The sequence below is a fragment of the Anastrepha obliqua genome, chromosome 1 (genome assembly GCF_027943255.1).
Source record: "Anastrepha obliqua isolate idAnaObli1 chromosome 1, idAnaObli1_1.0, whole genome shotgun sequence".
NCBI classification, from domain to species: domain Eukaryota; kingdom Metazoa; phylum Arthropoda; class Insecta; order Diptera; family Tephritidae; genus Anastrepha; species Anastrepha obliqua.
Genome location: NC_072892.1, coordinates 176,122,520 through 176,148,174, shown reverse-complemented (window position 1 = coordinate 176,148,174; position 25,655 = coordinate 176,122,520). Strand labels below are relative to the sequence as shown.

At 38.2% G+C, this 25,655-nt stretch overlaps 1 protein-coding gene across 1 annotated transcript in view; it reads right to left on the bottom strand.

Annotated features, from left to right (window-relative positions):
* LOC129235459 (allatostatin-A receptor) overlaps positions 1 to 19,083 on the bottom strand; it is a 47,271-nt gene extending 28,188 nt beyond the window's left edge. Inside the window, exon 1 of the mRNA XM_054869312.1 lies at positions 18,189 to 19,083. Within this exon, the coding sequence (XP_054725287.1) occupies positions 18,189 to 18,938 (750 nt within the window). The 5' untranslated portion in view covers positions 18,939 to 19,083. The remainder of the gene's footprint in view (positions 1 to 18,188) is intronic.
* Between the last annotated feature and the right edge of the window lie 6,572 nt (positions 19,084 to 25,655).

Below are 25,655 nucleotides of genomic sequence, written 5' to 3'. Positions count from 1 at the left end.
TTGGAAATTCACTTCATTTATTTATTTCCTATGAGAATTATTTTATCAGCTCTGAAATTTCCAAATTTTCACAGCAGTTCGTTACTTCATTTATCGACACAGAAGCATAATGCTTTTTTTTGTTTTTGTAACACACACAATTTCAATGTGCGACAATGTGCGTTTTGGCAATATTTTCTGCTCTGCCATTAAATTTGTTTTATCTGCATCCCAAGAAATATTTTTGCTGTCTATTTTATTTAAAGTTTGCCCACAATTACAAATTAACATCTTTAGCGTAATTGGAATTTCTCGCTTTGTGCGTAATTATTGCCGCATTAAACAGACACATATAAACAAATAAGTTGGCAATAAAATGAAACAATTAAAATTTTTTTCCCAACTGCTTCTCGATTTTTATTACGAAATTTCGTGCTCTATGGCACGTAACCATTCTATGGGGCAGAGGTGTATAACTTGAGGAAAATACTTGAAGATGCATTGGCATGAAATGGAAAATTTTCAAATTTGATTGGGTGTGAACACGAATAGAAAACCAATTATGACATACTTATGTGCCCGTATACTATGGAAAATTTGCAAAGAAATATTGCGCGTTTAATCAGACAAAGGCGATTCTTATAAAAAATTAAAATGAATTATTTTTATTTTAAATTAAATTCAATTCTTTCCTAATGGCGTTCGTCTTTCACCAGACAATGGCAATCCGAGTGTACCTCTGCCATGCAAAAGCTCCTCATAAAAAAATATCTGCCGTTCGGAGTCGGCTTGAAACTGAAGGTTCCTCCATTTGCGGAACAACATCAAGATGCACACCACAAATAGGAGGAGGAGCTTGGCCAAGCACCCAATTAGGGTATAAGCGCTAAATATGAGCGTATAACACATGAGCTGAAAAATCCCGGGCCTAACAAAGAAAAAACCTCTAAACCTATAAAAAACCGATAACCCCTTCATTCGAGCGAAACTTTTTACCGGTAAGTATTTTTTTAGGTCTGGGAACAGCCAGTAGTCGCTGGGAGCCAAATCTAGCGAATACAGTGGATGTGGGAGCAATTCCAGGTTCAATTCATGTAGACTTGATATCCCTTTCCCTTCATCAAAACGCTTAGTCCCCATAACACTTTTCAAGTCATTGCTTTGCTTGAATGGGAATATTCATGTTTGAAAATAACAAAAGTAGAGTCACTTTTAGCACAATAACTCGCGAACTAATGAATAGAATATCGTGAAAATTTAACAGCTTTATTTTTAGGGTTAGTATTAACTGCCATCTACGTATTAGGCCCAGCACTTTTCAGCCCATGTGTTATCTCTTACAAGATATTATACATAGGAAATATGATATACATTCTGTCAAAAAAGTACCAGGAATTGTTCAGTAAAACGCCAAGTAATTGTTTAATCATCAAAATTTATTTGGCCGCTTCCAAAATAAGCTCCATTCGAAGGAATACACCAACGCCAAATGCCAACGATGAGTCCAGTCCTCAAAGCAGCTTTTAAACGCGTTTGAAGAGATCTTCTTTGGCTCCTTTAGCGAATTCTCCTTAATGGTCTCTATCAACTCAAAGCGGCGTCCGTGAGGTGACAATTCAAGTCTTGGGGAAACTGTACAGTCACAAGGGGCTAAATCTGGTGAAAACGGTAGTTGTGCGATGATATTTGTCGAGTTTTTGGTCAAAAAAGTGTTCACAATATCAGTCTTGTGAGACGGTGCCTCATCATGGTGCAAGATCCAAGAGGTTTCTTTCCACAAATTGGGCCGTTTCCTACGCACATTCCCTCTCAAACGTCGCATAACTTCCAAGTAATATTCTTTATTTACCGTAGAACCATTTGAAATGAGTTCCGAGTGCACAAAACCATGATAATCAAAGAAAACGAGTAGCATAACTTTCACCTTAGACCGACTTTGACGTGTTTTTTTGGGTTTCGGCTCATGTGGATAGCGCCATTCAGCCGTCTGTTGACTGTTTTGCTTGTCACCCGTTATGATGCGGTGAATAAACGTTGGGTCAGCCACCTTCTTCCTATGTATTTTTTTTTAAAGAAGTTCAACTCTCTTGGAACGAGTTGAGCAGGCACGCGTCTTATGCCCAATTGACGATGTCAAATGTTGCGAATTGATTCGTGAGACACGTTAAGGTCACAAGCTACCTCCCTCAAACTTAAGTGATGGTTTTCCAACACCATTTTCTTGACTTTGTCGACGCTTTCATCCGTTGCGACCAGATCGGGGCAAATCTTCAACGACTTCTCGGTCGTCTGCAAAAGCTGTATACACTCGTACAGGGTTTGATTGAAAAGTAATGAGCTTTATTTTTTTTTTAAGTTTTATTAAACTTTTTGGCTTATGCAACTAATATTTCTCAAAATAGGACCCTTGAGCGTCAATACACCGCTGGTAGCGGTCCTTCCACCGCAGGAAACATTTTTTAAACGTATCCGCCGGAATCGCGTTCAAATCGGCTGTCACAGTTTTTGAATTGCCTCGATCGAGTTGAAACCCTCCCCTTCAGCTTTCTTTTCAGGCGTGGGAACAAGAAGAAGTCCGGAGGGGACAGGTCTGGGCTGTAGGGAGAGTGGGGAAGCACCGGAACCTCCATCTTGATCAATGCAGAGGTGCACAAGAAGGCCGTGTGCGCCGGCGCATTGTCTTGATGAAGGGTCCAATTGTTGACGAGGTCGGGCCGAACCCGGGCGACGCGGTTTTTCAGCCGAAGGAGCACTTCTTTGCAAAATGCCGCGTTTACAGTGCTTCCTGGAAGTACAAACTCTTAGCTTTACGCAAAATTTGATCGAGTAACGTTGCTCCACCGATCGCTGCATTTTCGCCACTGCAAAATCCTAACACACTTTTAAAACAGCTTTCACGCGCGGAGCGATGTTGATTGCACCGCTTTTGCCAGCGAACTAGGGCCGGTTTCTTGTGGAAGGGGAAGGTCCAACCATCATTTTCCCACCAGCCGATTCGGTTGATCGCTTGGCAGATGCTCCGCGCAGGCTCATTACTTTTCAATCAAACCCTGTAGACCCGTGTTTTTGATAAAGCACACTCGCCATAGGCTTTCTGCGATATCTTCAATTCAAAAAATTTAAGACAAATTCTTTGTTTGTTAATTTTGTATTCTGTGCACACATTTTTTATTTTGAATTTAATAAAAGTGATTTTCCAAACTAAATGCCTTTTTAATTGGTTACACTTCGAGTGCCGGACCCTGTGCAATGCCTTTAATGGCTTAGTAGACTGAAATTTCGTATATATATTAGACTGAGCCTTTATTATTGTAAACATGAATTAAGGCAAGTTAAAATTTTTACGACCGCTCTGCATATAACTACTTGGTATGTGCTCTTGGACTAGTTTTAGCTCTGTGTGATGGTATTGGAAACCAGTTCATGTTTTAGTTCAAGTCTTTTTAACTTTAAATTGAATGTATTTAAAATATTTAACTAATCTACTATAGTAGTCGGCAAGAACCTCGGTAGACGTATAAATAATTAAATGAATAAAATAAGAAAAGGTCCGTATGGTTCCTAAAAGTTTTAGTACAGATTTTGACAACAAGAGAAAGGAGTTTTGACGTACAACATTTGGCCAAAGAAAATTGTATGAAGATGAATTTTTAATATCGTATCATAAAAAATATCATACAAATTGTGTATCCAACCAGTAACTATCATAGTAATTGATCAACTTAGAACGAATTCGTGTTCTTTGCAGTCTTCCGTTTCTGAGCAATGGAATAAATAGCCGAATGACTGACGGATTCCAGCTTTTCCGTGAATCTTTGGAACTACCACTTGATTATTTGATACTGTACACATTTGATACTGTGCGAGGTAAACAGGCAGTACGCATTGTTTGAGCCCCCAGCTTTTTCATCTGTTGTGCTGGTACTGAAGTGTTCATACATCGCTTTTTATATTTTTTGTCACTACTTCGGAACGCTGCACTGGTTGCAGTAAATGCAACTCTATCGAAGAACTTTTTGGCTGAAATTGAAGAAAAACTGCACATAGTAAAATCCCTAATAAAAAAGCCCTGAAAATCACCAAAGGGATGGTATACAGTTGTAAGGTTTTTCGAGTTCAGAGTGAGCGATTTTTCGATTGGATGCCTTAACACCTCTATGATCGTTCTAATACACATCAAGCGGCGAAAACCGAAATGTTTCTTTTGAAAAAATGCGCGATTAAGCGACATTGGCATTCTTCAGCCTAGCACTCACACGCTTACGCTTAGTTAATTAATAGATGGAAAATTTTGCACAGAATGCAAAACAATTAATTTTTGTATTCTTTCAATTTATTGTTTTTGGATTTTTATGAATTTTCTCAAGTTGTTTTACTTTAAATATTCTATTACCTTTTTCGTTTTCTCTTCTAATATTTACTTGTTTAACGTGTAAACAAATTTCTCCGGCGTGTAATCAGAAATGTTTACAAACAAACGTTTATGGGCCATACACTCGGCCGCCGTCCCCGCCACTGCAGGCCAGTGCGTAATCGCTTACAGACATATTTATAGTTCGAATGTAGTAAGTGAGTGCATGCATGCATATGTGTGTGTGTGTGTGGCTGTATATTGAATTTTTGTGGCGTATGCAGTGAAAATTTCTTGTCGGCGCTTCTGCTAGCTTTGCATGCATGTGGCTGGGGTTGGTTATTTTTAAGAATTTCGCCTAATAAAAGTCTTCGATTGATGCATTTCGCTGCTTCAGTGATATAGTGTTTTTCTATTTGTTGCATTATTAAACACACTTTTATGGCAAAGTGACGGCAGAGAAATATTTTGCTTACGATATTGGGAAAGAAATTACATATAAGCGATAATGTGCGAATGCAGATGTGAAGCATATACAGTTGCTGGCAAAATAATGGTAGTAAACCGAAAGGAAGATGGAAATGAAAATGAAAAATTAAATAATGACGGTTTATTTCCTTTTTTAAAAATGCTATGAAAAAATATCTTTGAATAAATATAATACTAATTAGAAATTGTTAACCTTCCGATTAATTGTAGGGTATTTTTTGTTTTTTTTTTTTTGTTTTGGCGGTGAGGTTGGGTTAAAAATACTCTCGCACCATATAGTAACCGTCGCTACTACGTGTGTGGTGATTCCACTAAAAATATCCCTCCTCTTCTCTTGGATTTTTCTCTCCACCCCGGGACTGCTTCCGCATTGCTTCGAGGTAGAGAGCCAAGACGGCGTTCTAAGAAGGACACTTACTTACTCACCCTGCGTACAGGGTCGCCTGTTTTGAGAAACCTATGCTCAATGCTCTTCAGCAGAACTTTCCATTTCGCGTTTCTTTTTTCGAATAATATCCTCCACAAAATTTGCGATTTCCATTTTTCTTCGTCTATCATCATTTTCTCGATAATTTCTTCAGGTGTAAATACACCAATAGCTCGTTGCAGACCTGTTCTCTCTATGTTCCACCTCTCGCATTTAAAGAAGGTGCGCTCCGCATCATCATACTCAGTATCTCCATATATGCAGTTTGGTATGCTCACTTTTCCCATTCGCCACAAATACTTGCGAAAGAACCAATGTCCGGACAAAAACTGCGTGAAGTAACAGTTAACCTCGCCGTGCTTTCTTTCTACCCACTTTTTTAGATCGGGTATTAGTCTCGCTGTCCATCTACCATACCGTTCAGAGTTCCATCTTGCCTGCCAAAGTGTGAGCGTTTGAACTCTAATATCGGCGAAGCGTGGTACTGGGATTCCTGTGTTTTTTTGCCTCTCATCTCCGTTTGCGCTCTTGTGCAAGAATATCTCTAGGGATGGTTCCACTGATAACTAACACCGATGCTTCAGATACTGTTCTGTATGACGAAGCCACTCTGAGAGTGCAGGTGCGTTGCACAGATTGCAGAATTTTCCGCCGGCATTGCACCCTTAGCGAATCTGCCCATATTTCGCATCCGTACAAAGAATCGAGTACTTCTTTTCCATTAAAAGTTTTCGCTCGTTCTGCTTTTGACCTCCAAGGTTTGCCATGAGCTTACTTAACATGCCGCTTACTTTGGCAGCTCTTGTGGCAGCATGGTTTATGTGCGCCCAGTAAGTTAGACTTGTGTCTAATTGCACTCCTAGGTATTTGACCACTGTTTTTGTCGATAAAGTGGCATCGAGTACTTGTATATCTACTTCTAATGGGACACGTCTGTTCGTTAGAAGGATTAGCTCTGTTTTCTCTGTGGCCAGCTTTAATCCATGGTCTTCTAGCCATGTCTCAACTCGGATAATCATCTGATTTAACTTCCTTTTGGCTTCGCCAGTGTTTCGGGCGATTATTACAGCTGCAATATCATCTGCGTATCCCACTAAATACACATCCTCAGGCATCTCTATTCGAAGGATTTCATCATAGCTTATATTCCAGAGTTCAGGTCCGAGTATTGTTTCTTGGGCCGAACCTGTTGTTACCTGTTGTTTAGTCTTACACCCTTCTCGCGTTTCGTATAAGAGCACGCGATTGCTTAGACAGCTACGAATAATCTTCAATAGATTATTCGGGATCTTGAATTTTAGCTTTAAGGCTTGAATTACGTCGTCCCATACTTAAACAGTTGAAATCATTTCTAATTTCCAGTGTGGCTAGTAATGCTAAGTGTTTGGAGCATCGATTACCTGCCTGGGCACGTTCTACGCTAGCTATTACATCTCGGATGGCTCCTAAGGTAGATCTGCCACTTCTAAAACCATACTGCCTGTCAAAGAGGCCGCCACTGTTCTCTACGGCTTCGCTAAGCCTATGCTTTATCAGTTTCTCAGAGAGTTTTCCTGCGTTATCCAGTATACATAACGGTCTCTAAGTGGACGCTTATGTTGGGCCTCCGTTTCCCTTACTGATTAGTACCAGTTTTTGTTTTTTCCATATTTCCTTCTTTTAGGCATGCGTTGTACATATTTAGCAGCAAAAGAGAGCGTTCGATTTCCAATAGTTGTAGAGTATAACCTCATTGTAATTTTTTTAGTGAAAATTTGGCATAAAGGCATTACGCCTGGCCATCGGACTTTTCACATCTATACAGACGGCTCTAAAACTTAAGACGGAGTGGGTGCGGGCATTTACTGCTCAAAACTAGGGAAAAGGCAGCGTATCAAGCTGCCAGACCACAGCAGTATTTTCCAAGCAGAAATTTTTGCTGTAGGGAAAGCCGCGGACTTAGCCTACACAAGAACAAGAAAGAACTCAACAATTAATATATACATGGACAGTCAAGCAGCAATAAAAGCAAAAAGCTCATATTGTATTAAGTCCAAAAATGTTCAACGGCGCAGGGAGGCCATAGAAAGACTATGAGCAAACAGTAGGTTGCATATCTGTTGGGTACCTGATCACAAAGGCTTTATGGAGAACGATAATACAATATATATCTATATTTGAAAATATGCAAACAAAAAATTGATTTTTTCAAATTTCTAGACCAGAATACCCTGTTAAGTGTTATGCCCAAATAGTATACGACGCATTGATAAAGATTGATCAATGACCAAGAATACTTTAAAAAAATATTGCCAAATTACTGTTACTAATTTGTAGAAGTCTATTGTATCCTTGGCTGAAAGTAAATTATTTATTTATTTTTTTATATGTTGAAAGTTCAAAGGACCCCAATACCCTCTCGTTCTTACACAAGGGTTATGACATATGTCACTATGCCAGCTATCAATATTGAAAAGCAATCCCCTAAAAGCGTGGGTGGTTAATATAACTGCGCAAACAATTTCGAAAACAAGCATACGTGCATACAAACATACGCACATACACACATACATGCACAAATATGTATACTAGATACACAGCTTATCAATATAACATCTAAGTTGGAGTGATTGACTATCTTAATTGTCGCCACAAATCGTTTTTTGATATCTGTGGATAGCCGTTCAGTTATCTGCTCCGAACTGGTTGTTATCAGTTATAAGCGATTCATACTCCTAAGCTGATTTGAATATCACTTCTAATTAGTGCTATTTTTTCCATCGGCCTACTCTACCGCCAATGTTGGCGTTTTTGTTATTTTGATTTTTGGTCACATAAAGGCAGGAAATGCAAATAACCCGGCAATTGTTTATCTATGGATAACGCGAGCAAGTCTACAAATGCCTTCCGCCTAAATTTTTTCTCTTTGCCTTCTTTTTTTTGAAAATACAGTATCTGTCCAATGAATTATGAACAGCAGGAATTTCTTGTGAAACTGACCGTTATTTAATTAATTAAATATATGTAGGTAGAAATGTAACAGACAGGAAAGTTGAAATATTAAAAATTAAATAAAACTTTTTACGAAATCATTAAGTTTTCGAAGTGCACGAGCAATAGGTGCATTACTAGTACTTTATAGAAAGAGTAAAAATTGCGAAGTTTTCTATGCGGAACATTAATGCTTATTACCACAAGTAGCACTGGGCAATCTCTGAAGCCTTTAATTAAATTCAAAGAAAGTAAGCGAGCAAGCAAACGCGGCAAATAAAGCTTTATTGGCTCAAAGCTTAAAGCTTGGCTTAAAAGCTTCTCAAACCTCGATTACTATCAAGAGCTCAAACGATGAAACGTTTTGCTGCGCTAAGGTATCCCGGTTACTAACTTACAACAGCAAATAAAGAGACAGCCAAAATACAGACACCGCCTAAATACAGAGATTTGAAAGAAAGACGCTACGAAAAATATCTTTTCCCTTGAGACGAGATGACGGAACATATGGAATCAGATATAATGACGACCTTGATGCATTGATAATCATGAAAAAGCAAAACGCTTCATTAAAAGCAAATGTTACCTGGAACACATGTACAGAATGCTCAAAATACAGAGCTGTCGGTATAGCATTTCACAAACTACCGATTGATGCTGATTGAGCTGAGAAGATGTAGTAGAAGATCGATCGAAGTGCAGAACTGTAGTTGCAGAAGCAATGGCCTCCACAAGGTAGTAATGCACAGAACAATACACAGTTGTTCCATGAATGCCTAATTGTTAAGAACGTCAAGATTGCAAAGTTGAAGGTTGTTCAGCAACATTTTGCGTTACAGCAAAAATATTCTCACCGAAACGTCCAGCTTTTGGTTTGCCAGCCTTTTATCTATCCTCGACGGAACCAGATTCTTGAGACTTTTTCATCAACCCTTGAATTCTCAACTCATTTGCATGATGATTATGACTTCACAAATTTTGTGTCATGTTGTTCTTAAAGGTCGACCATTGTCATAACAATTTTCAATATTTTTAAAGCGCTGCATCGTATAAGTATCCATTGTTAAGAGTCTACATGTTTCCATTCATCTTGACAAATGTACAAGAGGTACCGCCTAGAAATTATTCACTACTGGCATCTAGGTGGCAACTTTATTAATTGGGTCTTTCAAACTTTCGAATTTATTGGTAGTCAAAGCTGGAGTTTGCATTTTGATCGTCCGTAATTCGTTGAACAGATGCTGTATATCTACACACACAAATGCAGGCACTTTTATAAAAACCATACGGTGTATTTCAGCAAACTAGCGCTAACTTACATACGTACATATGTATGTGTAGTTAGAACTTCGCAATTAATTACAATTTATTTGACGCTCGTCGAAAGCGGCACCAGCTCCAACAACAACACCAGCTCCATTTCTCTAATTCATCAATTACTCGAATTTAATTCATGGGTTAGGTGGGGAGCTTCAGCATTGCCATTATGTGAATTTAATTTTGTCTGATTAGTTATTTTATTGCTTAATGGAATTGTAAAATTACACTGTGCAATACAAAACCATCTTCACTGACGGCTCTAAGATGAAATCAGGAGTCGGGGCAGAGGTTTTCTCTAAATCTGCCAACTTTTATATTTCTTTCAAATGCCGAATACCGTTAGTGTTTTTCAGGCAGAAGTCTCTGCGATTCCGCAGGCATGCAAAATACTTACAGAAGGAAAATACAAGGGAACGAGGGAGATATTAACATTTTTTCGCATTGTCCATGCTGCCGATCCAAACTAGTCGACTCCTCTACGGAGGAGATCAAATCTCTTGGGTGTGCAGGTAACATTTCTCTGATCTGGGTTCGAGTATATGGGAACATAGAGGGAAATTCAATAAATCGTATCTCCGATGGAAAAACAGTATCGAATTATTTATTTATTTTTTGTATAGAGAGTGATGCACCCTAGTGCGTATTTTTCTCCTACCTTCACTGCACTTGAACCAAATGTCTCTCTTATTCTGTGTCAATCGCGAAATTCCGCCTTTCCTAACCTAAATGAAACAAATAAAGCAGCGAAAGTCAGATTTTAAAATTATCTTCTTTATATATAAAAATTAATGTTTGTCTGTATGTCATCGATGAACTCAAAACCTACTGGACCGATTATTATAAAAATTGGTATATATATGTATTTTTCCACGGAGAAGGTTTATAGAATATGCTAATTGATGCCACTCGCCACCAGGTGGCGCTGCAGAGTAGCAACTTCTGCCCGTTCAACCGATTACCATAAAAATTAGTAAGACCATGTATTTTTACACAGAGCAAACTAATATGACATGTTCATAGATGTCTTTTGATTCAAGATATATGTTTGACAATCGCTAACAAGGCACTGGTGCAAATGGGAATGCCTGCATCAAACCAACCTGCAAACAACCTTTTCGATCATGATTTGCAACGAGCAACACACTATGATTCTGACGAACTGGGGACATTCGTTAGAACAAATCTTCCGCAGTTGATTCCAGAATAACGCATTTCGTTTGACAGAATTATGCGTGCAATCACAGAACAAAACGGTGGACTGTTTTTCATAGATGCGCCCGGTGGTACAGGCAAGACTTTTCGTCTTTCACTAATTTTGGCCACCATACGATCACAAAATAATAATGCACTGGCTATTGCATCATCTGGAATTACGGCAACTCTTTTGGATGGTGGTTGAATTTGCAAAACGCTGAGGCACCAACATGCAACATCAGCAAAAAATCTGGAATGGGAAAAGTACTCCGAACGTGGCAAGTTATCATATGGGACGAATGTGCAATGTATCACAAGAAAGCATTGGAAACGCTTAATCGTACACTGCGAGATTTGAGAGGAAACAGACTGATCTTCGGTGGCGCACTCATTTTATTGTCTGGCGATTTTCGACAAACACTGCCCATTATACCACGTTCAACACCCGCTGATGAACTTATTGCATGTCTTAAATCATCAGTTCTATGGCGTCATTTACAGAAATTTACTTTGAACACTAACATGCGTGTACAACTACAACGGGATGCATCGGCTGGAAATTTTGCAAAACAATTACTGGATATTGGAAATGGGCGAATGAGCGAATGGAAATTGATGAATCCACACAATGTATCACCCTGCCAGTAAACTTCTGTAAGATCACAGACAGCATCGCCGAATTGGTGCAAAAAGTGTTCCCAAACATTGCGCAAAACTACAAAAACCATCAGTGGCTCAGTACGCGTGCTATATTAGCAGCCAAAAACATCGATGGCAATACCAGCAGCTTCATCATTCAGCGGAATATCCAGTGAAACAACTAATAAGTCCATCGATACTGTGGAGAATCAAGACGCGGTTGCCAACTATCGAACTGAATTCTTGAATTCGCTTGATTTGCCAGGCATGTCGCCGCACGTTCTTACATTGAAAATTGGCGTACCCATCATTCTTCTTCGAAACATAGATCCACCACGACTTTGCAACTCAACCAGACTCTTAGTCAAGAAAATGATGAACAATGTTATCGAGGCAACAATTTTGACTGGAAAATTCAAAGGTGAAGACGTACTGTTGCCACGTATCCCAATGATCCCGACAGATATTCCATTCGAATTCAAACATTTACAGTTCCCGGTGCCACTCGCTTTCGCAATGACTATTAACAAAGAACAAGAACAATCGTTACAAGTGTGTGGATTAAATTTGGACAATCCATGCTTCTCACAGGGACAGCTCTATGTGGCTTGCTCCCGTGTCGGGTTTTCCGTTTATTCGTCTACGCACCAGATGGAAAACCAAGAAATATTGTGTATCCCACGGCACTTCAATAAGCATCGAATTGAAACTAAACTTTGTAATGTCACATTTTTTTCGAAATAAACAAAATCAATAAAATGGTTAAGAATGAATTGAAAATTTGTATATTGATTTTTCTTTAAAGTTATTTTTCTTAAATATATTTTAGTTTTTGGCGTGGCAACGCACTCCGGGTACAGCTAGTTCTATATAAAAGAAAACACAAAATATGATTATAAACAAAAATCCATATATATCTGCTTATAACTTAAGGGGTTAGGGGTGGTCAGAGGCCCGAAAAAATGATGATTTTGAATGTTTTACAAAAATAAAAACATAGCATTAATACATCCGCTTCGACTTGACTTTAATATAATAAAATTTCAAACAAAAAATTAATAATTGTAAAATTTATCGCTGTTTGTGTGGAGCCCGTTTCTCCAGAAGTCCCTTGCGGTGATCATCACATGTCCTTGGAGATTCATCTAAAATCAATGGGACAAGAGAAATTAGATTTATTAACAGATAATCTTGTGTCTGATCGAAGCTTCTTTTTCTTTAAATTAGCAATATGGCGGCCTCAGGAAATATTGTTAAGATTTTAGAGAAAAAAACGCCAATTGTTTAAAAAAAATCGAAATTTTTGAAAAAAAAATCTTTAGATCAGGCACGAGTTTTTTATGTTTTTCACAAGCACTATAAATTTTATTCAAATCTATCAAGCGGCTTTTAAGTTACAGTGATCACCAGTTCACCAGTCAAAAAACATAGTTTTGAGAACGCGCATTTAAAGTTTTGCCATCGATTCCGGAGCGCCCAGCGCCCTTTGTTAATTGTTGAGTAACTCGAAAAGTATTTGTTGGATTCACTTCAAATTTTTACACAAAATTTTTAAGATATCATACTTTGAGAAAATGTAACAAAAATGCATTTATTTGAAAATTCGGACTCTGTTTTTTGTTTTTTTTTTTTTGTGGAGGAGGGGAAGCATCAAAAGCCTTTGGCCGAAGCCGTGGTGTGGGACTTTAACCCAACTAAGCCCCCCCTCATGTCTTACGGTATGCACTCCTGGAACTTCACCGTTAAGTAGTACGTCAGGAGGCAAAATTCTGACTACCTCCTTAAGTGGGTGGTCTAGAGCTCGAAAATTCAGGGTATTTTTAGAAATTTGTTTTTACAATAAAAAAAAATGAAAAATATATTTATATATATAAAAGCTTTATTTAACACAAGAAAAATCAAACAATCATAAAATCAAGAAATAACACTGTGTAACAAAAAAAAAACACTAAATATACTTTTATGGAGACCTAGCACAACTTTTAGGTATAGAAAAACTAAAAAATTTGGTTTAAGAGAAATTTCCAATTTCTCATTTTATGGCCAAAACCCGTTTTTCAGTAGGTCTATGTGAACAATCACCCCTAACTTCGCCAATTCCCATCCGTGTTCTATTTTTTTTTAGTTCGAAAGAACAAAAACAAGCCTTTTTGACAGTGTGCGCATAATTTTTTTAAATTGAAAACTGGCGAGACTGTAGTTGTACGTGTTTGGAATTTTTTGTTTTTTACTCCATTTTTCAACTTTGACATCATTTTTACGATATTATCCGATGTTGAGGATTTTTTTAGTACACTATTATTATAGTAAATTTAATTTTGCGTCGAATAAGCTATATTTTATTGTAATTGGATGAACATTTATAGAGTTGTGTGAGTTTTAAGATTTTATTTTTTTTACGAGTACGTTTTATATTCCGGCAGTGTGCGTTCAAATTGACGAAGTAATGCCATCATCTTCCGTCTTATCAGATTCAAAGTAATATTCGTCAGAACTATCATTATTTAACGTTTCATCTCTAGATAAAACAGAAAAAGCCTACTGGTTCCTCTGGCAGTGACACTTAGAGACTGAAGCGAAGAACTGAAATTCGCTCTGACTCTACCGTCTCACATCGTAAGTTGACATTATAAGGAAGATCGTTAATGGCCCCTAATGTTTTTGAATGAAAACGTGACTCTTTTACTATACCTATGCGTATCTTATTGCTCAGAACGACAGTCTTCGCGAGCCTTACAGCTGGGCACTAATATGGGCGGCTAAATGCCGACACTCGTTCCCAAAGGGTTAATAGAAATTGCTATCTATGATGGCACCACTGATCATCATCAACACCAGCATTAATATTCTCATCATCATCATTCTCATCATCATCATCAGCAACATCATCACCATCAGTGCGTAAAAGATAGACGAGCGGTTGCAGAATTATCATTACCTGTCTTTCAGCACAATTTGCTTAGCTTTTTCAACAGAAAATTAAAATTAAAAATAATTAAAATGAAATTAAAAATTTAATTTTTTTTTTTCTCAAATTACTCAGCTCTTTAAAAATATCAGCGTTTTACACCGGCGAGCTACATGTGTAGCCTCTCTCCTTACCCCCCCAGTGCCATTCTAGTCCCAGCAGCTTTGATTTGATTTTGATTCCTCACGTAAATAACGCATTCTTCAATTTATTGCTTTCCATCATTTGCACCTCATTTTGCCTCGGCCAACTGGGTAATAGCTAAATGGCCGCCAACAAGCCAACTAAACAGACAACCAAAAGTCCGTCGCCCAAGCAGCAAAGCAGAAGCATTTTATACGTCACTTAGTTGGTTAGGCTGTCAGTTAGCCAGCCAGTCAGTCAACCCCTTGACCATTCAGCCAGCCACTTGTTCAGCCACTGCCGGGCCTAAGGTCCACTAAGAATATTGGCGCTGTTGTGTATTTAAGTCACACTGTTTATATTCACTTTTCCCGTTTTAGTGTTCCGTGCTTGCTATTGTTTTTGTTTTTCTTACAATGATGCTGTTTTCATTTTAACTCAGAAAGTAGCAATTTGAATTAAATAAAATACAAATATTTATGCTTGCTTCCTAGACGTGAATTTTATTGCAAACACTTGGCGGCACAGCTGGCGGTAGCGAGCTTTAGTAGCTATAGGTTTTCTGTTTGATTAGCTTGTTGAGAAAATGGAAATCATTTTATGCTCGGATTTTCGTAATATAGTATAAACCGGGAATGTATTGAAAATGCATAAAAAATAATATTTCCAAAGTAATTTGTAAAAACAGAAATTAGGAAAATTTCTTTTAAACTCAAATGTTTGCCAAAAGTTAGTAAATATAAAATTTAACCTCATGGAAAACTATAGACGTACAAGGGGCGGCTGTTGAGTTCTCGAATGACAAGCATTTCTTCGTATTGTTTTTTTGCTTGTTTGTTTTCAAAGGAAGTTCGCTCGAGTGAAATGCATTTTTCTCATTTGAATGTTATCCCATTTATCCGCTCCTTCGGCAAGCAAATTTCCTTTCTTGCAGTAAAATAATGAGATCTCAGACATCGAGTAAAGAATTTGCTGCTATACTTGGACCTCACTAAATGGATCTGACTTAGAACAAAAAACATCATTACACGAGGACAGTGGTAGTAAAACGGTGCTTGTCACTAATTAGGATTATATCAGTGGAAATACTCAACCATTTCAACAACAACAAGAACGTTTTGTTTAGTTAAAATTCTTCTCTGCAGCCGCCTGCATCTCACCTCATCTTCACAACTTCTTTTTACACTTGAGCTTTTAAAGCATCCCGCATGAGCCGAGCAGTGGGTATGCGCGCTTTGTGTTGCAGAAACAGCACTCCGTGCTTCAGCTCGCCACGTTGAAGTTCAAATTTATGAATTTGCCATCTCTACGCTTGAGAGTGATTTCAATTAAAGTGAAACCTCTCTTGGGCGAACACTCACCGTCAGCCAGCTTTTGCCTGTCCAAGAGAGGTGTCCACTCAAAATGAGGTGTCCCCTCTTCCGATACATAAGATTTGGTATAGAAAAAAAATTGCGCTCAAGGGAGATGTCCGACTATTAGAAGTGTCCGTTAAGAAAGGTTACACTGCATCCTGTTTGAGATTTTGCGAAACTTAATATGCTGGTACGGAATCGTGGTATCTTTATCCGCCGTCGCTGCTAAGCCCATTGTTTCATAGCTCACGATACTCGCTAACGCCAAGTAATGTAGGTCGTAGCAGTATCTCTCGGCCCGTCTATTGTTAAAAAAAGGGGAATTTATTTCTCTAATTGGATGAAAAGTAATCCTTCATCGAGATATTTACACTTATGCCAGCGCTTTTTCTAATCCTCGAAGAACTTCTGGTTTGTGGTTTTTTGATATGGCCTTGAGCTTTTCCAGTGATATGTTTTTAATTTCTTTAGTCGTGGCAAATCTTCGCTAAGTGTTACAAGTTTTTTCGATAGATGCCTGCTGAACTGCTTTAGTGGCAGCTTCGATATAGTTTTAGAATATGTCGCAGTTATCTGAAAGCCAGTACAACTGTTGAAGGTCAATATTTGCACAGAATACGAGTGGCATCCTCTCGTTTGGTTCGTTTTGATCAGAAAGAAATTTTAGTTATGTCGATGGAACCAAAGCCTTTTCCTCCATCTATATTGCTCTACTGTGATCTATAGTTCTTTGTTGAATTTGACCTCAGAAATCAAGTTATCTAAACTGTCATTCAAACCTCGTAAGTGGCTTGACCATCGCGTCGATTATCTTTTTACGCCCAGTGTAAGCACCGAATGCTCTGCTGAGCTCTTTTTCTGTGAGAATTTGGCTGATTAGATATGCCGGAGAAGATGTGAGTTCAATTTTTTTTTCAACTGAACTAAATATAACCAATTAAAATAATGAAAAATTAAAACATTTTAAATAAGATTTTTTTCGGGACAAGATTTAAAAGGTCACAAAGGGTTTAAAGCTTTGGGTTTTTGAAGATGTACCACCAAACTAAAAAAAAAAATTATCGACCTTAACGGGTTAGGTTAGGTAGGTATGGTTGCCCAAGGAACGAGCACACTTCGACGAAGAAAAGCGGTTTCGTCCTTTGGGATAGATACCATTATGAAGGAGGTGAGGTGAAAGAGACCGAAAGACCGATGAGATGCAGGGAGAGGGTGGGGTGAGGTGGTGCTGGGATGGTTAAGAGCGTGGGTTTAGAGTGTGTGGATTACGAACGATGACTGTGCTGCATTTGCGTCAACCGCTTTGTGCTGCTGATGAAATTCATCAGATTTTTAATGTCAACGCCAGCTATATCAGCAGGCGTAGCAAAGAAGTAAGAACCAAGATGCCTGAATCTTAGCCCCGCCAGAACAGTCGAAAGTGAGGTCAGGGATTCCCCGAGCAGTTTCGAATGCACCGTCACTGACCTAAGGGCCCTTATTGAAGCTTTGCTGTCAGAGCAAAAATCTACTTTCCTGACTGATGGGGAGCTCGTCAAAAAACTCCTCTTTTCCTTTCAACTTCGATCCATCCATGAACAAGTTCACCGGCCTCTGTCTCCAAGTGTAGCCCCACGTCTACTCTTCTCTTCATGGAATATGAGTGGAAAAGGTTCCGGTTGGGTATACATTGATCCGTTGACAGGAAGATGAACTCAACTCAACAGGAAGATGAGCTTATAGCCCGAGCCCCTCAGTCTGATTGCGGTACATATAGCGACAATTCTGCTTGCGATGTCTACTGGTACCACATTTAACATTGCGTTGAGCGCCAGAGTAGGAGTCGTTCGAAGCGTCCCACTGATTCCCATGAGTGCCGACCTCTGAATTCTCTCCAGCTTCTGAGTTCCATCAGTCTATGACTCCATATAACAAAATAGGCTTTTCAATAGTATTATATAGCCCAAAAAAACAGCTCTAGGCGAAAGGCTGCACCTTTTTTTGCACCCATACAAGGCGATTTTTGCCTTCCTCACTCTTTCCTCAATATTGGGCTTCCATGTAAGCTTGCTGTCAGGATAGCTAGGTAGCTCACCTTGTCAGAAAGCATCAGAGGAGTGCCCCCTAGTAAGAGTAATTGAGCTATGGGTATTTTATATTAAATTCTTTCTAAATTTGATATGGGGGCTTGGAAAGGATTTTGCTCTCAGAAGGTTTAAATCTAAAATATTTTATGTATGTTATAAGACGTCTTCTAAAATGCGCTTAATTAGCTCAATCAAAAGCAATTTAATATGCATCCATATCCAGGCCGATAGACCCAGCTGCTAGATGCCCTACTACTGTAATATTATTATTTAAACTTATTTTACTTACTTTTTTTCTCCCACTTACCGTCAAACCATGCACCAGCGCCACCGGCAGCGATATCGTCAAAATAATCACCCACAATGTGGCAATCGCAATTTTCGTCACTTTCTCGGTACGCAATTGGCGCGAGCGTATTGGATGTACCACCGCCAAAAACCGATCAACCGACATCAGCACCAGCGTATAGATGCTCGCAAAAGCGGTAACTACGATCAGATATTGCACCGATCGGCACCATACATTGCCAAAGGGCCAGTACTCGGTTATGTAGTCGGTTGCGGTGAAAGGTATGCAGAAGACGACGAAAAGCAAATCGGCGACAGCTAAATTGACGATCAGTAGATTGGTGGTGGAATGCATTTGCTGATTGAAGATCACGACGAGTATGACGAGCGTGTTGCCAAAGAAGCCGGTTAGCGCGAAGATGCCAAAGCAGAAGGGTACAACAATGCGCACGAAATTACGCAATTCTGGCGATAATTCATCCATTTCCTCAAATTGCTCGAATTCCGGATTGTGGATGCTGTGATTCGTGATTGTGGCATTTAGTAATGCGGCGGCGGTGGTATTTTGTATTTCCAACATTTTGTTGATTATCTGATAGTTATTGTTGCTGTGATTATGATTGGTTGTAAGGGAGTAGGTATATTGGTGGTTGATTGCAGTTTCGTTGTTGCTGCTGTTGTTGTAGCTATTATTGTTGTAGTTATTGTCGATTAACTGGTCTTTGGCCAAGTCGGAGGTTAGGTTCATTACCATACCTGAGAAGTTCATATTTGAGTTGGTGTTGTTTTTGTTGTTGTAAGTACTAAATTCTTAATTGGGCTAAAGTAATTCTGGTCCACTAAAGTAATCCTCGTTAACCAAATCGTAGGTTAGGTGCATTACCAAGTCGAGAAAGCACATATTTGAGTTGTTGTTGTAAGTAATAAAGATTTAATTGGCAAAAAGCCATTTTTCTCACCAACTGGCGTGCACAAGATTTCGATGCATCAGTGCGATAGTTTCTTTGCAGGTATATATGCCCATGTGTGTATGTATGTGTGTACGTATATATGTGTAGAACACAAATTTTAATTTTTTTCAAATGATTTTTTTTTATTTTGTTTTTTAATTTCACTCAATGGAATTTAAGCCGTATTTTGTATCGAACTATTTTTATTCACAAATCTCTTCAATTAATTTTTTTTTTTTTGGTTTTTTGAGTGCTTCACTTAACTATTTTTAATATTTTTTTGATGATTGTTAAGGTTTTTATTCATATTTTTGATAATTTTTGTGAATGTACGTCATTTCGGATAAGCAAACTTCACATAATTTTTTTTTTATTATTTTATAATTTTTTTCTTTTAATTTTATGGCTGTATATTAGAGTCCGCTAAATAATTATATAATTGGCGCCTACACTTCTTTTAGGCGTTTGAGTCCGATAGCTTTAAAATATTAAAAAAAAAACTAATATTCCTCTCTCTCTTTCACATTTTAATAGTCAAATAAGTTGTCTCTAAAATGATACTTTATGCTTAACAGTTTTAATTATCACTCTTTTGAAAAAAATCCTCCAGTTATTTTCTAAATATTTCTAGTCCTCAATATTTGAAGCAAACAAAACTTAAAAATCACTTTTCGCCCTTCAGCATGGAAATCGAAAATTACTCCACACATGCGATGCACCCTGTGTTGTCGCACGAAACGTTTAATGCTAAATAGCTTAAAGTGCTTTCCATCAGCCTTCTTCCTATCCACTTCTAGTTAGTTACCGATACCGCAAATATTCCATCCTTTCACTTTGGACCCCATTTCGCGAATGAATAAAAACATTTAGCATAGAAATTATCTATTTTCTCGAGTGCGAGCAAAGCTGAGTGAAATTCACACACAAACACCCGCACTCACTTGTGTATATGCGAGCGCAAGTAGGTATGTACATACGTACGCCCACACACAGCAGTGATGATCCTCAAATGAGCCAAATGAGTCAACTTGGCAACCAGTGCTTTGACCGGTTTGGTTAGACAAGACTTCGACATTGAAAGTGTTACTCGCTTTTCACACGCTTCAATAAAACGAAATAACAATATCCAATTAAAAAACACACACATGCGTACCTACACACACACATACACACATGAAAGTTGCTGGAGCAGGGTGTGAAAAAATCAGTCAAAAAAAGAAAAATTGTGAAAGGCGAAAAAAATTCAATTAAATTTGATGAATGCGCAACCGAGTCTTGCAAGTAAGGCGAATAATGCAATGAAAGTGAAACGGGATTTGTGTTTATATGTACACCTTTTTGGAAATGTACACTACAATAAATGCATAAGTGTATGTGTATATGTAAAATGTGGAAATGTATGTGATTAGAGAGATTTTGTTAAGAGTGCCCTGCGGTAAAAGTTATCAGTTGCTATAAAGATCACCTGGGCCAATGATGATAGGGATACCAATATTAGAGGTAGTTAATGATGGACCGTGTTATATATGCAAATTAAAATTTACTAACAACAATGAATTTAATTCTCTCAGTGTGAACTAACTTTATTATATGATATATTTGACATCATTTTTGTACATATGACAATGCTGAATTATATCTATCAGAAATAAAGTGTGAGTAGGTTTAGAGCAATCACTGCGTGCATATCTCAACGGCAGCCGAATTGCGTGAGTATACTCATACAGCAAACATAACAGGTCGGATTCTCAACTTCTTCGGGATAAATCCTAAATTCAATTAAAAAATATCATAAAATCACGTTTTTAATGCGAGCCCGATTTTCTGGGATTAGCCTTAAATTTATTGTTTGAAGAGGTTTTTCCGGTTTTTTTATGCAGATCTGCGATTTCGGGAAAAATCCTAAATTGAATAAAAAATCTTATTGGATTATATTATTTTTGATCCCGGTTTTGCGGGATGTTTTAAACAGATATTTCGGGATTAAATCCAAATTCAAACGAAAAATATCATAGACTCATGTTATTGTTGGTCTCAGTTTTTCGGGATTTCATTTATGTAAACTTGTAATTTCGAGATTAATTCCAAATGCAATTGAAATAAATCATAGACTAAAGTTATTATTACTACCAGTTTTTCCGGATTTTGTATGCAAACCTGCAATTTCTGTATGAATCCTAAATTCCATCAAAAAAATTATAGACGGACGTTATTTTTAATCCTGATTTTTCGGGATTTTTTAACCAGAAATTTCGGGACTCATTCTAAATTAAATTGAAAAAAATCATCGACTCATTTAATTGTTGATCTCGGGTTTTCGGGATTTATTTTATGTAAACTTTTGATTTCGGGTTCAATTCTAAGTTGAATTGAAAAATATTATAGACTAAACTTATTATTTATACCGGGTTTTCCGGATTTTTTAAGTAAACCTGCATATGAATCCTAAAAAACTTATAGACGGACATTATTTTGGTCCCGATTTTTCGGGATTTTTATGTAATCCCGAAAAAAAAATCATAGTTATTGTTCATCCAAGTTTTTCGGGCTTTTTTTTGCTAACCTGTTATTTCGAATTAATCATCAATTGAATTAAACATATCGTAGACTCATTTTATTTTTCATCCCGGTTTTTCGAGATATTTTATGTAAACGTGCAATTTAGGGGTTAATTCTAAATTCAATAAAAAAATGCGATCTGGCCCGATCTCGAAATTTGTTGCCGAAAAGTGATATACGCAAACTCTTTCGCTTATTTTGAATGAAGTACCGTACGATTTTACTCGATATTTTATTTTCATTTCGTCTCTTGGGGATTGAACAAACTTTTAGGTACTCTTTTTGCTCACGATTTATGGCACAACAAAAATAGTATGATCTGCTAACTATTTTGGAAAAATTTGTAATTTTTATGCTTTTGAGTACTTTTGCTTTAGAATTTGCTCTGAAATAAAAAGTAGCTTTTTCCAGAAGGACAATCTGGACTTATTAAGTAGCTCAAGATGGCCGACAGAGGGTGAAAATCAGACGCCTTACATAAGCAAATGTTGCTGCATGAATTATACGAAGTTGCCATAAAGTCGAAAGAACAATTAAAAAAAGAAGCCGAAATTGCGAAGAGTGCCTTACACGAAATTTTCCTTATAATTAAAAGTTATGCGACGAAGTCTCCACGTAAAAAATAAATTTGAGACAGTTGTGCCGTATGCCATGAAATTGACTACCCACAAGTGGCAGAACTTCTAAAAACTATTAAGCAGAGAAAACCTTCGCACCTCGGCCAAATTATGAGAAATCCGAAAAATCATCTATTCCAACTTATTTGAGAAGGAAAAATGGAAAGTAAACCTGGCATTGGGAGAAAGCAAAGCGAAATATATGTCATTGGATTTGTATCGGAGGATTTGGAGGGCTACGCAATGCTGGCAGACAGAGAGATGTATAAGAAATCATTGTAAATTGTTACGTTTTGTAAGCTAACATTTTTATTTATTTATTTAAGGAATGGAATCTGCAAGAGCGGCTATAAATCCAAATCGAATAGGCATAATAAAGAAGAAGATGCGGCAGCTCATCGCAAATGGAGAAGTTTGATTAAGTATCTATTCTAGCAACTCTTGCATAGAAGATCATTTTCATTGCGAATAAAACTATTTTTCATCCTAAGAACAGTTGAATGGACTCCCTATCTAAAGAGCGTTAACTCAGGCGGTGGGAAAACAAAAGAGAGTGTCAAAATAAAATTATGTATGAAAACAAAAGAGAGTGTCAAAATAAAATTACAATTTCTTTTCAATTTTCATGCGACTAAATGTTTAAAGACCGGGGCGTTTTCCTGTAAGAACAAAGACGGCGATCTGGTGACTGACATCCTGGGCACGCTTAAATTATGTAGGAAACATTTCTCGAACCTATTAAATAGTGACAGCTGCGCATGTCACAGAGAATGTGAAGATCCCGATACCCCAGTCATTGACGACGGATTTGTCGTTCCGCTACCCGATCATGACGAGGTGATAATAGCGATAACGCGGCTAAAGAACAACAAACCCGCTGGCGCCGAGGAGCTGCTAAGGTGCATGCATCAGCTCCCAAGCATGCCTGCCGATTGGAATTTAAGTGTGCTCTGCCCAATCCGTAAGAAGGGTGCTCTTGCAATCTGTGCCAATTATCGCGGATAAGTCTCGGTTCTAGCGAGCGTATTGTATGAAAGGCTGAAGCACACCAACAACCAACTCATTGGACCTTATCAGTGTGGCTTTTGACCTGGAAACTCTACCATCGACCAGATATTCACAGTACGTCAAGTCTTGGAAAATACCCAGGAAAGGAGAATCGACACACACCATATTTTTGTCGATTTCAAACCTGCATTCGACAGCTTGAAAAGAAGTTGCCTAGATGCCGCGATGTTTGAATTTCAAATCCCCACAAAACTAATACGGCAACGCAAAATGACGTTGCTCAGCACCAGCAGCGCCGTCAGCATTGGGAAGGACCTCTTCGAGCCGTTTGACACCCAACGAGGTTTCAGACAGGGTGACTCGCTGTCGTGTGACTTCTTTAACCTGATGTTGGAGAGAATCGCACGAGCCGCAGAACTTAATCGCTCAGGCACAATATTTTATAAGAGCGTACAATTGTTAGCGTATGCCAATGATATCGACATCATCGGCCTTAACAACCGCGCTGTTAGTTCTGCCTTCTCTAAACTGGATAAGGAAGCAAAGCGAATGGGTCTGGTGGTGAACGAGGACAAAACGAAGTAGCTCCTGTCTTCAAGCAAACAGTCGGCGCACTCGCGTATCGGCACCCACGTCACTGTTGACAATTATAATTTCGAGGTTGTAAAAGGCTTCGTATATTTAGGAACCAGCATTAACACCGATAACAATGTTAGCCTTGAAATCCATGTAGAATCTCTCTCGGCAACAAGTGCTACTTTGGATTAAGTAGGCAACAGAGTAGTTAAGTCCTCTCTCGACAAACAAAACTAACACTCTACAAGGCTCTCAGCATGCCCGTCTTAACGTATGGCGCAGAAGCTTGGATGATGACAACATCCGATGAAGCGATGCTTGGAGTGTTCGAGAGAAAGATTCTGCGCAAGATTTTTGGACCTTTGCACGTTGGCAGCGGCGAATATCGTAGGCGATGGAACGATGAGCGGTATGAGCTTTACGACGACATAGACATAGCGCAGCGAATAAAGATCCATCGGCTTCGTTGACTGGGTCTTGTCGGCCGAATCGATACAAACCCGCCGGCTCTGAAAGTATTCGATGCGGTGCCAGCCGGTGGTAGTAGAGGAAGAGGAAGGCCTCCTCTGTGTTGCAAAGATCAGGTGGGGAAGGACTTGGATTCACTTGGTGTATCCAACTGGCGCCGGTTAGCACAAGAAAGAAACGACTGGTGTCCAACACTCAATCCAACGTTTAGAAGATCGTTCGGGTGGCCTCGTAGTCATAGGCTTTCCCGTCATTACTAAATAAAAATATTTACTTACTTTATATAAAAGTAATTATATTTATGAGAGGACTTTTTATAAAGCCTTCTGAAAAAAAAAATCTTTATATTCAACAAATAGTCAACCCCAATTCAAGTTAGTTATGACTTAGTCCAATTTCCTGCAGAGTAATATACGAGTAAGTACATCAAGATAAAATAAAGCCAGATGTGAGACGAACACACGAACACTTTCTGTGTAGGCAAGAAAAACGTCTTAATTTCTTTTTTGGCAATTTTCTATTGATACATATTTGCGGTCTCGTATTTCAGCCAATTAATATATAAAATTGTTTGTTGAAAAATGTTAATTAACTTCTTGTATTACAATAATTTAGAGTACCACTTGAGTTGATACTTGAAAGCAGTGCAACAGACAACTTCACACATTTGCATACTCCAATTATGAAAGAGGGTCTCAGTATAAAACTCGTACACCCTCTCTCTCGTCGATTTGCATTTTCAATTCAATTGCATTTGAAAGTTAATCATTTCACTCGTTTGCTGCAGAATCTTTTGCCCTTCGAAGGCGGCGTAAGCCTCTAAATTTTTTCCTTGACATATATCATAAAAGATGCCGAGCCTGAGGTTGCCTAACTTGTACGTGCACTATAATCATCATGACGCCTTTAAAAACTCACTAGGAACTTGAATATGACGACGAATAGTCCCACATACAAAATCAGTCCAAAATTGTCTGCTTCATTTTGGTGTCATTGAAATTCTATATGGGCAGGCAACAACTGAGCGCAGATTACAACGTTCTGGTACAAATTTGAAATAAGTTTAATGTACAATAAATATGCTTCCCATATTATTCGTTGCCACACTACTCGCGTAATCATATGTTATTGTATGCCATTATTTGTCAGTGACTTTCTACGACCAAGCGCAAGTGCCTGCTACATACCCGTATTTATGTAAGTGTGTGTGCTCATTAGGGCGGACTGGCCGAAAAAATATTAAAAGAGAAAACAAGATCCGATGGCCATAGGGATTACAATTATATAAAGAATTATAAAGCAAGACAA